At 43.2% G+C, this 14552-nt stretch overlaps 1 protein-coding gene across 2 annotated transcripts in view; it reads right to left on the bottom strand.

The window, feature by feature from the left end:
• Positions 1–14552, bottom strand: part of jarid2b (jumonji and AT-rich interaction domain containing 2b) — a 105856-nt gene that overhangs the window by 1826 nt on the left and 89478 nt on the right. Inside the window, exons 7-17 of one of the 2 annotated variants that reach the window (XM_026155637.1) lie at positions 11521–12973; positions 8810–9414; positions 6695–6787; positions 6283–6401; positions 6052–6122; positions 5785–5899; positions 5519–5624; positions 5221–5403; positions 4458–4588; positions 3906–4092; positions 137–244 (exon numbers count right to left, since the gene is read on the bottom strand). In XM_026155637.1, coding sequence (XP_026011422.1) covers positions 137–244; positions 3906–4092; positions 4458–4588; positions 5221–5403; positions 5519–5624; positions 5785–5899; positions 6052–6122; positions 6283–6401; positions 6695–6787; positions 8810–9414; positions 11521–12973 — 3171 coding nt within the window. The remainder of the gene's footprint in view (positions 1–136; positions 245–3905; positions 4093–4457; positions 4589–5220; positions 5404–5518; positions 5625–5784; positions 5900–6051; positions 6123–6282; positions 6402–6694; positions 6788–8809; positions 9415–11520; positions 12974–14552) is intronic. The other variant, XM_026155636.1, reaches the window with a different exon arrangement.

Genomic DNA, 14552 nt, shown 5'->3' with positions numbered 1-14552 from the left:
TTTGAAAGTCTGATTACACCACAGGTACAACTCAGTATAAACATTTTCAGTAGCGGTGTGAAAAGCTAGCTGATGTCTCCCCCATCTGGACAGAGGGAGAATGGAAGCATAGCAGACCCACACAATGGTAGCTTACCTCATCATATCGATACATCATCTTAAGGCCTCTGCAGGATTTGTGCTTCTCCACATAGCGCAGGGCACACTCCAGACAAAAGACCACATTGTCAGTCTCCCGAACCACCTAAACGGGAAAAAAAGGCTTTTAGTAAAACAAAGAATTTATTTTCTTAGTGAAAAGTGGAAATATTGATAAATCTCTATAATGTCTCATACTCATCATGCTTATACTGTTATCTCAGTAGTATTAAGTATGTTTAGTAAGTTACCTTTAACTTACAGAGCATACTGCAGGAATAATATGTACAAACTGAAAAAACAAACAAAAAAAAAAAAAAAACAACAACTCCTAGCGCCAATTCACAACAACAGTTGCCTCAAGGCGCTTCGTGCTGGACCCCACAATACTATAGAGAAAACCCCAACAATCAGATGATCCCGTTTGAGCAGCACTTGGCGACGGTGGGAAGGAACAACTCCCTTTTAACAGGAAGAGACCTCTGGCGCAACCAGGCTCAAGGAGGGGCAGCCACCTACCGCGACCGGTTGGGGGTTAGGGGAAAGAAGAGAAAGGAGAGCACAGAGAGACCATGGAAAATGCACAAGCTACGGGAGAGAGTAGACAAAGGTTAATTAATATGCAAAATTGGCAAACAAATTAATCAGGATTGAAAAAGAGGTCACTGGAAAACAAGTGCATTATGGTCCCTCAGCAGCTTTTAGCAGCATAACTAAGTGATGCTTCAGGATCATCCAATCTGATACTGGACACTTTATGAACCACAGGTAGAGTCGAACTTAAACTCTGGATTTAGAGGGGCACCAATGAAGAGAAGCCAGGATTGGAGAAATACACTCTCTCTTTCCAGTCCCTGTGAGTAGCTTTGCTGTGGCATTTAGAATCACCTAAAGGCTTTTAAGGGAGCTTCTAGAAAAGTCCAATAATAGATGTGTGTTTAATGTGCGAATTAAACGATATATCCCAGTTTAAAAAAAAATTAGTCCAAGATTCTTCTGTGTTTTTGGAAGCCAAGGTAATGCCATCTAAAGTAACTTCATGGCTATAAGAGATTTTAAGGTCAAATACAATAACCTCAGTTTTTTCTTAAGTAGAAATTAAGAAATTACCAAATCTTTTTGAATCATCTGGCTTTATAGATGGATATGACTTGGTATCATCTGCATAACAACAAAAATGTATGCAGTGTTTTCTAATAATACAACCTAAGGGAACCACATATAACGTAAAAAACAAAAACATTTAAAAAAATTTAAAGTATTGGGCCCAGGACAGAACCTTGTGGAACTCCATGAATAACTTCAGTGTACGACGAAAACTCCCCATGTACATGCACAAATTGGGATCCATCAGATATGATTCGATAGATCGATTGGGTCTAACAGACATGTTGATGTTTACTTGAAGTAATTACTTCAGTGAGATCAATTGGCAAGAAGCACTCTAAATATCATACATCTGACATTTTTCAATAATGATAAAAATTGTATTTGAAAGGAAATTCGTGAAGTCATTATTACTGATAGCTAACAGAACTGAAAAACTGATTAGCCTGACTAGTGCTGAGAAGAAACATGGGGTTGTTCCTGTTTTTGTCTTATCAGTGACAAACAGCATGATGGCCTATCTTTACTGAGGACTTGTTTTTCATAAGGAATCAAGCTATTTTTCCAGGCCAGATGACAGTCTTCTAAATTAGCGGATCCCTAATTTCCACCATCTGTGTGAACTGTACCAGGGAGTCACACATTAAGATTAAGAGATCCTCTATCGTATCCTCTGTATAGACATCTACTGTATAGAAATGTTTTCCAGAGCGCTGTAGTTCATATTTTAAACAAAAGAGGTTTTTTGAGAAATACATTAAATGCTCAGTTCCTATGCAATATGTCGGGACAAGGTCAAGAATGTGATCAAAATATTGAGTTGAGGGTAGTAATGAATTAAACACAGTGTTGAAGTTGTTGTTTTCATCATCTACAAGCATAAATCTGCCAACAGAAACTTTTTGTCTTTTACAGTTCAACTGTTTAAGGCTAAGGATAATTACAGCTGTCTGAGTCTTTGCGGGATTAATAAACTAGAGTGAGAGATCACTGCCTTCATTTAAACTTAAAGTGTAACAGAAAATAAATCAACATGTTGATCGATTATTACATCATTTACTAACAGGGACTTTGAGAGAGTCCTAATATAAAAAATAAATCAATATTCAATTGTTTTGCTCTATTGAAATAGTTTTCATATATTTCTGGGAGCAGATGGTCTCTGTGAGTTTGGAGGGGGAGGGAAGCTGCTGAGAGACGTGTAAAGTTGCATACATACTGGAAGCGATTTGCTAATAGGGGTTGAAATTTGTAAGCATTTACTTCCTCCTACTCCCCTTTGAATGGAAAAAGGTCAGTATGTTTTCTAAGTGATGGAAAAAATACAGACCATTTTGTTAATAAACAAAAAAAAATATTTTTTGTTTATTAACATTTTTTTAAATAATATGTTTGAAATAAAGATTTGATTCAGATTCAGACTCATCGTGCATCGCTTTGAAGCTGATCGTTGGTCGCATGCAGACTTTTCAGGCTCCGGTTGCCTAGGTGACCCTCTAATGTATTGACTTCCAGGTCATACGTCAACCAACTGTATTCTTCACTCTCACTAATAGTCTATTCAACTGGTCGCTTTGAAGTTGAATACAATCTATTGCAGATCCCTCCCACTTTGTGTCGTCAGCAGTTTTTGCGCCAAATAGTGTTCAGATATTGTTTCTGTGATCTCTGCTGTTGCTGCAAAACCCTTCCAGTGTGTACACAGCTTACAAATGCAGCTCTGCTTCCTGTGCTTGACTCTGCATAGATCATCCAGAATCAAACACATGATTTTTGTTTTTTAATAAATTCAGCAACATTCATAGAGATGAGAGCTGCACCACCCATAGTAGGATGGTTGGAGTCTCTCTAAAAAAGACCATGTTTTCCACAGAAAGTTTTCCAGTTACCCACGAAGCCCATATTGTTTGCTGGACACCTCCCAGACAGCCTGCAGCTAAAAGACAACATCCAGCTATGCATGTCAACCCAGGTCAGACTGGGGAGAAGACGCTGTTAGTAAAGTCACACACTAACTCAATGTTAGTTTTAGTGACTTGTGATTAAAACAACTGGATGCCATTACTTTCAATCTGAATTACAGTCTAAGTAAATCTACGTTTATCTTTAGTTCAAACAAATGCTCTGCTGTTGGAGTCTGCAGGTTCACGTTTCTAAGTATGAAGCTGCCAATGACCAGAGTTTTTTTCTCTGCAGGTGTCGCTGAGTGGAAAAAAACACATGGTTAGAATTTTGAACGTGCTAGTTGTGTACCAAGGGCTTCTCTTTCGGACTGCGCTTCCTTCCAGCAGCAGCCGGCCTTTCTTCCCGGCAGTGCATTTGGGTGACAGCTAAACTACTTTGGGCCTGGCTAGCCATTACAGCTGCAGGTTTACTTTCAACGGTGTGGAGCCATGCCTCCAATTCACCAAGCCTGGCCTCCAGCACAACAAAAAAGGTACTATTATTATACGAAACATTATCACTAAAGCAGGTCGAGTAGTAAGAGACCTACAATTACAGCCACACTAACCAGATGTAGGATTTCATTTATAAATATTTAGGATGAATATGTTGACTTGAAGGAAGGAAGGAAGGAAGTCCTTTGCAGGTAAACTGAACCCAAACCATTTAACATTTGACACACTGTCATGTTAAACCCCTGGGCGTTGTGCTCTCACCATGGACAGGTAGCAGAGATGTTGACAGATCTGGCAGCGCCTCTCTGAGGACTCCAGTGTCAGCCATTTGCCGCGAGGCTTCTTACGTCCCTCGATGGGTCCCAGGCTGCCATCGTGTGTGCCATAACGGGCAGAGGAGAGCAAACCTGCCTTGTAAAGTTCCTGACGTTGGCGCATCTCTATGTTCCTGATGGACAAAAACACTCTGAGTGAGAGCGGAAGTAAGTTTGCTGCTATCAAGGGGAAACTATCAGAGTGGAGCTTACAGAGAATGGCACTTACTCAGATCTCAGTACAGTAACACAATGGATATAATTGTATTATAGCCAACTTCAATCACAATTTATTCCTCTTCCTTTACAACAACAGTACATTTAGTCATTATAAGGTGAATTAGACCACACCTATCTTATGAACATAAGCTGACTCAAACAAAACCCAGAAGTTTGATACATAATAGGCAGTGTTTGATGTGGCGATCTTTAGAAATCTAATAAAACTGGATTTGTAGCTTTGCCGTGTTTGTCGTTTGTATGAGTTGTTGCATCATACCTGAGGTCTTTGAGAAGGGTGGAGATGGTGGTGAGGAGTAGGCCGTTGTCCCTCTTGGACTCAGCTGTGGCGATCTGATACAGTAGCTTCTCCATTGAGAATGGTTTGGCTATACAACGACATTTCAGGTCCTGTGAGTGGAAAAAACAAACAAAAAATCAGCCATTTAATATCTATTTTTGTCCAGCTTTCAGCCAAAATATAAAGGTGTGGACTAATATACTCCAAGAATGCTGACAATGTATAACAAAGAGAATATTTGTAGTGTAACCAAGATCAATGTTTCTCATCCTCTCCTATGATTCCTCACTAAAAATGTTTGTAATTTGCAAGAGTGTGTTTCAGGCAGTGCTCCACAGTGCAGCACATTTTATGAATGTCACATTACCCTGAAGGGTAATCTTAATGTGGCTGTGGGTATGATAGCATTGCTGAAAGTAGATGTACTTCCATCACTGTTATGCCCGTAATGACAATGGGGAACATTTTCTTCTCCTCTATTGCAGCTATAATGAAGTCCAACGAGCCAAAGGTTTACTCGGGAGCTCTCTCACGCTCACAAACATGAAACAGAACTCAAAGGTCAAAACACCGGCTGAATTAAGTTCATTTCAGTGTTAATCACCTCTACCCAAATTGAATCTTTAACAGCTGCAGTCCACAGCACTGTTGCGAAATAAAAACAAACAGTGATGTAAAATGTGTCTTTATTCATCGAAATGGCCTTTGGTTCAGCTTTGTCGGCCCTGATTTATATGCTGACCTTTGCGGCTTGGTAACCCAGGTTCATCCAGTGTGGTGTGGCAAAGTGCACCGTCTCTGACACGCTGTAGCCACAGCACACTTTAGAGACAAAGGCACCGGGGAAGCAGACCACAAACTGGCCACTCCGCTGGACAGTACGATAAACCTTGATGCCTTCACGGCACAGCACCTCTGGAGATATCTGGAAGAGTGAAATAAACGGCGTTACATTTCCAAGTGACTCTGCAAAGTTTTAGGATCAAAAGCATCGCTTCCTTCCAGTTAAAATATATGTGAATGGATTTTTATAGACTTACCATGATATTCTTCTCCAGCATCTCTAGTCCTGGCGTGCCATTGGCCTGAAGCAGTGTATGGACCACCTTGTTCAGCTTAGCCTTCTCCTCAGCAGGGATAGAATACCTGTCCGAGCACACACACAGACATCAGTTTCAAACTTTTCACTTAGTTTTCCTTTATTCAAGTCTATTAGTTCTCTCGTCTAATTTTACACATTTTTACCATATTAACAAGTTTTTGGTGCACACACTTACACTGAGACAACGCCTCTGTGCATACTTACCAAATGCAATCAGCACCAGTGTGTAAGTAATCAATATATGGAAGGCGATTTTGGTCTCGAGACCAGCATGAGGTAGAAAAGACCATGCCAATGTTTAGCCAGGGAATGGTCACCCCTGTAGAGACAGGAAGGTTAAGTGAGACAGAAACATTAATATCTGCAGGCTAAACAACAGAAACGGCTCAAACATCTGGAGTGATCAAGATAACACAGACCATCTACATTTGTAGAGCAACGTACAGACTGTGCTATGAAAATAATTCTCACCAGGCACAGCACCCAGATGCCTCAGTATGGATCCAGAGTTATTTGGGAGGACATTGAGGTTCCATCCATGTCTGAGGAAAGAAGGAAAAGAAGACGTTTTTATAAGAATGACTTTTGAGGAAGCAGATAGTTTGACTGTTAAAAAGTTTTATCTGACCGGTGATCAGGTAAAGACTTTGCTGCAGGTAGAAAAATGTACCCAAACTCACAAGATGGATGAGAAACACTTACTTTGAAAATGGCTCTGACTTTCCTGTGGGGAAACCACTGCCATGTGTACTGGTGTCCACCTTCCCACAATGCACTGCCACATGGCAATCTCTCTGTTCCACAATCCTCCAGTACTCTTGCTGCAAGAGGACAAAAACAGAAAACTAGTAAGAGAAAGTATGCATGAAACTGAGTACAGGATTCAGGTGTGCCTCATGGTCAGTCATGCTGGTAGCTGACATCGAGAAGAAACCAACTCACCTTTTAAAAATGATCTTAAAGTTACGGTCTGCTTGATTTCATTAACAGATGTATTATTTGATAGGGCTAAATGTTTTCTCATTTAAAAAAAAGTAATTACAACAAAGATTTAACACTGAAAGCTACTTTAGATAATGAAGATGATGTTTGATAAAGATGACAGGATGCTAACCTCAACCTCAGCAGCAGACGGTTCCTTGTTAAAGCACATGGTCATGGTGTTCCGCGCTATCCTGAAGAAGTTGGTCAAAGACACCGATTTCCCCTGCAAATCACATGAATTTAAGATTAATCATCAGTGGAATCTATTTTTCCCATGATGCATGAGTCAAGAAGTCAAATGGAGGGCGATAAGGATAAAACATTGCATATCTGACTGTGTGTGTTTCTATAAGGATCTCTACTCCCTTTGTTAGTGTGAGACACAATTCCCCTGGACTTGACCCTCTCCCACTGACACCCTGCTACACAGAATCTTTGAAGGTGACCATAAATCTGCCAACTCTGAGCCTGAAGATGTGCAGACCAGGCTGAAGTTTGACCTTGTGGATTCCTAATGTTCACAGTGACATTTTGTTTTTTTCTTCTTTTTCCCTCTTATGTGTTTGCAAGTACTATCTGACTTAGTTCTTTTTATGATTGCACTAGCTTCAGGGTTGTGAAACAATGCAGTTAAATTACAGTCTGGTGCACCGACAAGACTTTTTGTCATTCAGTAGCGGCGCTTTTTCGAGCTTTTTCCCAGTGTAATTACAGTTAATTACACCCTTGACGTGCACTTTGTCCTCTCGATCGAAAAAGTGAAACATAAGCTCCTCTTGGGGGGCACTTGTGATGAATAATAGCCACAAATCTGAGCTCTGCAAAAAAGTGATGAGTCACGTTTTGACAGGACTTCCAAGTCAGGACAGTGACAGCCATTCACATGTCACTGTGCACTGAGCAGTACTTGTATAACTACAGGGTCACGTTTGTTGGGGGGGGGGGGGGTGTACATACAGAGGGATTTGGTTATCAAAAGGAAAGGACAGAAAAAAAAAATCAAATGAGATCCAGATTGGAGATGGGTGGGGTATTGTGCAGTGAGTGAACACAGAAAGTTTAATTACAGTTTCGACCCAAGATGCTGCTTCAAAATAAATGTACACAAACAGTCACATGGCCCATTTTTGTGCACACAGAGTGAACAATTTCAAATTTCCACATGCGCACAAACTACTGGGGGTCGAATAGGTACGCAGAGAATTTGGCAAGAGTGAGAGAAACTGGGTGGGGGGGGGGGGCTGTGGAGAGGACTGGATATTTGGGAAAATAGCTGAGAGCAAGGACATGGGCTGAAGGAGAGAAGCCATGAGGAGAGGGCTGGACGCAAGGAGCTGAAGGGTTATGAAAGCTTGTGGAGGCGGGGCTTTGGAAGTGTGGGGGGGATGGGTACGCGCTGTTTTGGGGGCTGCCATTTCTCTGACCTACATTTTCAGCCAGCCATAATCAGCAGGCCTGCAAGCGGGCTGGGGAAATGCATCTTATGTGGTCCACAAATACACACATGAGCAACTCTACAGACCACCTTACCAAACACAGCTGCACAGAAATATTAAAACAAAACCACAAGAAAATAAAACTGCCGGCCCCTCACTTCAATGGCCCAACTATTTCTGTGTAAAAGCAGGTGTGCATACTTCTGAGGTTTGCTTAAACAAACCACGAACTGTGGCAGTTAACAGCACGATATTGTTACCAAGAGCACAGTAAGAAAATTCAATAGGCACTCACAACTGTGTGGTTAACAACATCCCAACAATGTCTCCGAGTGAAATCCACTTTGTTGAAAACAATATATAGCACAAGCAAACAGGGTGTACATTTGGTCGCTTAAGATGTGACAGAGGAAACAGTCAAATTAAGTGTTGAATGTTTACACCTCATGAGCGATATATATCTCGATTCACTGAAGTCTCTCTAAAAAGGTGCTCTGGCACTGACGACAGGCCAGAAAAGATCGCTCCAACCGCACATTTACCATATAAACAAGACAATGTACATCAGGTTGGACCAAAGGAGTAAAAGAAACCCAACAATGCCTGCCAAAGTGGTATGAAAATAATACTAAGGGCGACCATAACATAAGGAAATAAGGTAGACGTCACTTGTTTCCATGCCTTGGAGCTGATCTTTAAACAGCAGGTCAATAAGAGACAAAAGGTGTTAACAGCATGTAATGACTTATCACAAGAAAAGTGCAGAGAGCAGAAACGTATGCATAAGCAATAACAAAAGGTAAACTTACGTGCCTCTTGTCTGTATGCTTCAAATGTGTGCCATAAACAGCAAGTGTCGTCTTCATCCTCACCTTGTAAATACATTTGTGCTGGTCACTGAGAACACCCCTGTCCTCCACCTCCTGCTCTTCCGCATGCTGCCTGTCCTCTTTGCCTTGTTTTTCCTGAGCGAAGAGCCGGCGCCGGCCTGCTTTGACCTGAGCCTCCAGTTCCTTCAGATGGTGATACACTCCATTGGTGCGGTGGTTTCCTGTTGCCCCTCCCACTATCCCGCCAACGAGCCCGTTTTTGGGCTCGTAGCGCGGCAGAGAGAAAGCGCCAGGCGCTGAAGAATCTGCGAGGCCCTCCAGAGGGCCGCGGCGAGACTCCAGGTCCTTTTTCTCCTGCAGCACATCAGTCTGCAGTCTCAAGCGCTCCTCAGCACCGAGTGAGTCGTAGGACAAGATGTACTGCAGGTAAGCCTCCTGCAGCTTGGCCAGCCGATCCTGTGCAGACTTGGGGATGCGCAGGAGGTCGGCGAGCTTGGTCCACTTCTTCAGGTCCATCACCTGCTGCATGCCGCCCATGTCATTGATGAGCTGGAAAAAACGAGACAGGTCCACTTCGCAGCCACCTGCATGGAGCAGAAAAGGAAGGTTCAGTAAGAGGAGAACATGAGCAGCACTTACAAAACCAGCGGCAAGTGGTGGTTTTGGAGTGCGTTCAACAGAACATTTGTTTCATAGGCTAACATGAAAAAGTGACATAAAATAACAATTTTGACTCGTAAAATAATGTCGTGTACATAAAGAAGTTTTCAGTTTTCACTAATATAAACTCCGCTTTTTAAAAAGTCGCAGAAATCAAGCTAATCTAAAATAATGCCATCTTGGGTCATCTGCTCCTTTGGCTAAACATGCCGTTCCCTCCTGCCCAGTTCATTTTATTTGAAACAGCCAATCCACCTTTCAAAACGGATCTGAACCTTCATTGTGCCAAACACAGACACAAATTACTGTTAATGTAGAACTGATCTGCTGGGGACAGTAAAAGAAGTCATTTGAAACCAGGGTACCCTGGCTGGCTGCGCTGTGGACCGTTGGCTGCCAGGTTTCTCTGGCCAACAGCCCTCACTCTAGCCCTGGCTCTAATCTGTATTCAGCTGTATATAAAAGCTACACACAGCACAAGAGACTGCACAAACTCAACCAGGGCAAAACTAAACAGCCACTTGTTTGCACACATGAGAATTTGCACATGCACAAAGCTCACACATTGGATTTCCGTCCCGACCCGAGGCTGTTTAAATGCTCATAAAACGCTTATGTCATCATGAGAAATAGAAGGTGACTGAGCAATCTGAGAGAAATATTGTTTTCATTGGCCGCCAGGCTCCTTTCTGATATGTTCCACATTGTTGCTGTCATCTATAAAACGGCGAGATACAAATCAGGTCGAATACTGCTGAAGCTCTCGGAGAACCAGTGATATCAACGGAAACAATAAGTAGTGCATAAGTGTCACAGTAAACAGTTTTATAGAGCAAAGGAGGCCAAACCACAGTTAAACTGCAGAATACAAAGGTTTTTGTGATTGTAAATCATCTTCTTTGTTGTACTTATCACCATAAACAGCAACATGTGAAAGACCAGGATCCAGGAGAAATTAAATTAGGAGTCTGTGACAAACCATACTCTGTGTGTGCGTCGATAAAGTACTGAGCAGATGTTGCTATTTTGTAACCTGTACTTGCACATTTTTTCCTATAAAGAAATTGTTTATTGAGGGATGTGGATAGCCATGTTTTGACTGGGTTGAGTGTGCTTGTGTTTATGTCTGTTTACTTGTTTGCTAATAATCACTCTTAGAAAGTAAGCTCTGGTTCTACGTGACAGTGTGCAGGAAGAAACCTGTGGCCTATCACTCATCACTCAAACTCTGCACATACTTTATATGCTCAGTATGCTCATTTACAGTTTCATAAATACATTCGGGAGTATGATAGAACAGCTTTACATTCTTTCATATAGAAAAAATAAAAACTAAATCACATCATATTCTCTCATGCTATAACATTGCTGTTGCACTCATTTCTCCCTCTGAAACATATCTCATGTTTCTTTAACGGCCTTCTGAAAAATCAAGTCCGTTCTTATTGGTCGGCAGGCAATCAGACAATGAAATGAATGAACAGTGCTTGAATTCAGTAATGCAGCAACAGAAATCAGCGTATGATTCTAAATGGCACAAACTATGTCATTGCACCACATCACACCATTTATTTTTCATGCTTACACAAAGAATCAGCAATTCTGAGTTCCCCCTTCAGCAATATGAGAGCACTGTGTGACCAGAAACAACAACAATTCACTGGATCTTCAGCTCTTCTGACTTTTATGTTCAGTTGTGCCAGAAAAAATAAATAAATAAAAAACACATGTGGCATCATCATGGTCAAGACTTTTTGAGGCAGCTGCTCCTTGTTTGTGGGCATGCTAAGCTGGCATTTTTGCAAATGTGTTGCAAACAAGGGTTTAAAAAAAAAAAAAAAAAAAAAGCCCGGTCAGCCAACTAAGCATTTTAGACTGTTCAGGTGCAGCTTGCAATTTTGCAGAGCTTTAACATCCCTAAAGAAAAAAAAAAGTCAACTCCAAACAAACAACACAGCATCTTACACTTAACACCCTAGCATACAGTACTGCTACTGTACATTCACATACACATGTGCGTGTTCACTTACCAATGACAGGTGGCTCATCCATGGTAATGCCCTGAGATTTAAGGTGCTTGCGGATGCAAGCCAGCCGCTGCACATTGGGGCCCCAGCGCCGGCCCAGCATGTGGACTCTCTGCACCTGTGTAACAAAACGCATCTCCTCGCTCAGCTTACACTCTGGTCGCCAGTCTGGTGGTGGCGCCACACGGCACATGCCAGCCACTTCAGCCTGTTCCCTCACCGCATCCAAGTACACCAGGGGGTCCTGAAACTCCCTTGGAGCCGGCCGGAAAATGGGGACTTCACCCAGGGCTGCCCAGCCCTCCGGCTTACTCCGGTGGCGCTCCCACTCCTTCTCTTGCTCGCGTTCCTTCTGACGCGTCAGCTCTTTCTCACTCTCCCACTCCTTGTCACGGTCAACAGCCCGCAATGCTGCCGGTTTGAGCTGTCCAGGGCTGTTGGTGGAAGTAAGAGGAGAAGAGGTGGAGGAGGACACAGAGGTTTGTTGGGGGTCTGAGGTAGTGCTGACGTGACTGGGGTTCGGTGAGTGATTCTGGCCTAATGAGGGGGAGGAGGCACTCCGACCATGGGACCTGCTCTGCTGCTGCTGTGCTTGTCGTATCAACATCAGCTTGCCAGCCGATGCCCGCTTAGGTCGCTGGTTCACCGGCTCCGCGTTGGCTGCTGGTGTAGAAGGAGGCAGGGTTTGTTGAGGAGGGAGAGTAGAAGATGGAGGTGGGGTAACAGGTTGAGTTTGTTTAGGAGAATGGGGTGTTTCTGATTCGTGTCCATTAGAAATTGGAGTGGTAGACGAGGTGTTTTGCGTGGTAGCTTTCTCTTGATTGGCCACCTTCTTGCTGCTGCTGCGGGTCTCCAAAGGAGTGGATTGGAGCTTGGCCTTCTTGGCCTCAGTGCCATGCGTTTTGGCTTTGTGCTCAACCACCCCCGTCCCCACCGAGTTGAGCAGCACCTCCAGACGCCGCTTGGAGTTCCGCAGTCCTTCTCGACCATGGCACTCCCCCTGGCCCTGCTGGCACAGTTTCTGTGCATCCTCCTTGGCCAGGGTGTTGTGCCGCTGCCCATTTAGCCTGCCGTTGGGACGGCCGCCGGCAGCCACATTGTGCAGCCCATTGGATAGTAGCACCTGTTTGCGGGTTTTTGCATTGCTGTGGTGGGCTGGTGCCGCTGCTTTTCCTGAGTTGGCCAGCCCATTGCTGGCTGCTGGCTGGCTGTGCTGATTGTGATTGTTCGCTGACGATGGTGCCGAGGCGGCGCTGTTGTGTTTGTTGCTGCTGCTGAGTTTGGTTTTCTTGCCCAGTTCTTTCTGTTTGGCTTTGGTGTAGGTGACGTGGCCCTTGGACACGGTGGCTGTGTACTTCTTCACAGTTTTGGAGGGCAGTCGGAAGTCGCGGCTCTTTTTGGCACCATTGACGGCTTGTGCCGAGCCCGCCCGTGTCAGCCCGTTTACTTTAGAAACCTGAGATGCACAGAAGAAGCAGGGAGAGACAATTGAGACATGTTAGATGTCATAGAGTGACCAATCTTACAACAATCATGTGACTACAGTACGTCTGTTTTAGAAAAAGGACTCATTGTAAGAAACAGTGGGTGGCATGCTGACCGAGTTTAAACAGAACAGAACTGCTGTTGTCAGGTCAGATTCCTTTCATTGTTAAAAACACTATTACAGCTAACATAGTATAAATGATTTTCCCAAAATGCACACACACGCACACAGAGAGAGAGAGAGAGAGAGAGAGAAAATAAAATTATCAGAATGTACAAGCCAACACATGCAGGGGCGTGGGCGCACCCACACTCCATGCTATGAAGAGGCCAAACATTCAGATGCTAGCTGTGCAGTAAAACATTTGGCTGGTCAGACCAAAGCTATTTGCGGAAACCGTCGCTATTCATTAGGGAGCCAATCAACTGTCTAGATTACTATACTTTTAAAATCTGCTGCACTTTTGTAGACTGCTCTCAGCACAACGACTGAGATTCAGCAAAGGATATGTGCAAACCAAAACCAAAGCCACTACATCCTGAGATAAACAACAGTTTAGAGCGAGTAGAGAGCGAGAGAGAGAGAGCGAGAGAGAGAGAGAGATGGCAGACATGAAATGGAAAGCAGGGATGGCTCCTTGATTTCTGCTAGCAGATGGCTGGACAGTATGAGGTAGAAGGTGGGGTCACTGGGATGGAATAAAATCCCATCAGGACGTATAAAAATAGCCTTTTATTTGGCTATCGCTTTTTTAAAAAATGCCAGACTTCATTTTTTGGGGTAAAAAGGTGTTTTAATGGACATGATGGAGAAGTATGGAGAAGCAAGTGAGTGTATATTGAGCCCATGTGTGTTTAAGTCTTTAAACCACCAGCTGTAGATCTGAGGTTTGGTACAGTGGTGTCTAGTTCCACCGCTAGCATACTGGGATGCAGCTGTGGGAAGAAACATGGCCACCCTCTCCCTCAGTTCAAAGAGCTCTACAGCTGCCTCAGCACACGTTAAACTGTGTTGTTTTTTTTGTCTATTTTCCCATTAGAGCGTGGCTCTTTCTGATGTGCCCATTATTTGTCCAGCTTTCACTCACATTTCTCTTCATAGCTTTATTTCCTGCCTGTCTCTTTTTCCCCCCCCCAAAGGTATTTCATCTCTATACATATTTCAGAACATTATCCCCTCTCATCCCACCTTAAAAGCTGCTAGAGGTGTCTGTGGAGTAAAACATCCCTTGCACTCTAGGCCAAAGTATAAACACTTTATTTTAGTACCAATACCAATATCTATTGGCAAAAAGCTAATATCTGTCAGGGCTCTACTTTTACCTTCTTTTTGGTTAGCCTACACATGAGAATGATAAGAAATCTTAAGATCTTAAGAGTTAAAGATCCCTGTTTGCTTGTATGAAATGGTAAAGTGGGGATCACGGCTCTGTAGTTATACCAGTGAAAGCTCCTTCAAATACAAGCCAACATGATTTTATTGTATGTCTTTTTTCTCGTGTTTCAAAGTCATGCATTCAAAGCACGGCTAGGCAGATTTGTACACAACA

This window comes from Astatotilapia calliptera, chromosome 22 (genome assembly GCF_900246225.1).
Source record: "Astatotilapia calliptera chromosome 22, fAstCal1.2, whole genome shotgun sequence".
Classification (NCBI taxonomy): Eukaryota; Metazoa; Chordata; class Actinopteri; order Cichliformes; family Cichlidae; genus Astatotilapia; species Astatotilapia calliptera.
Note: the sequence above shows the minus strand (reverse complement) of the source record. Positions and strands in the feature narration are given on the sequence as shown.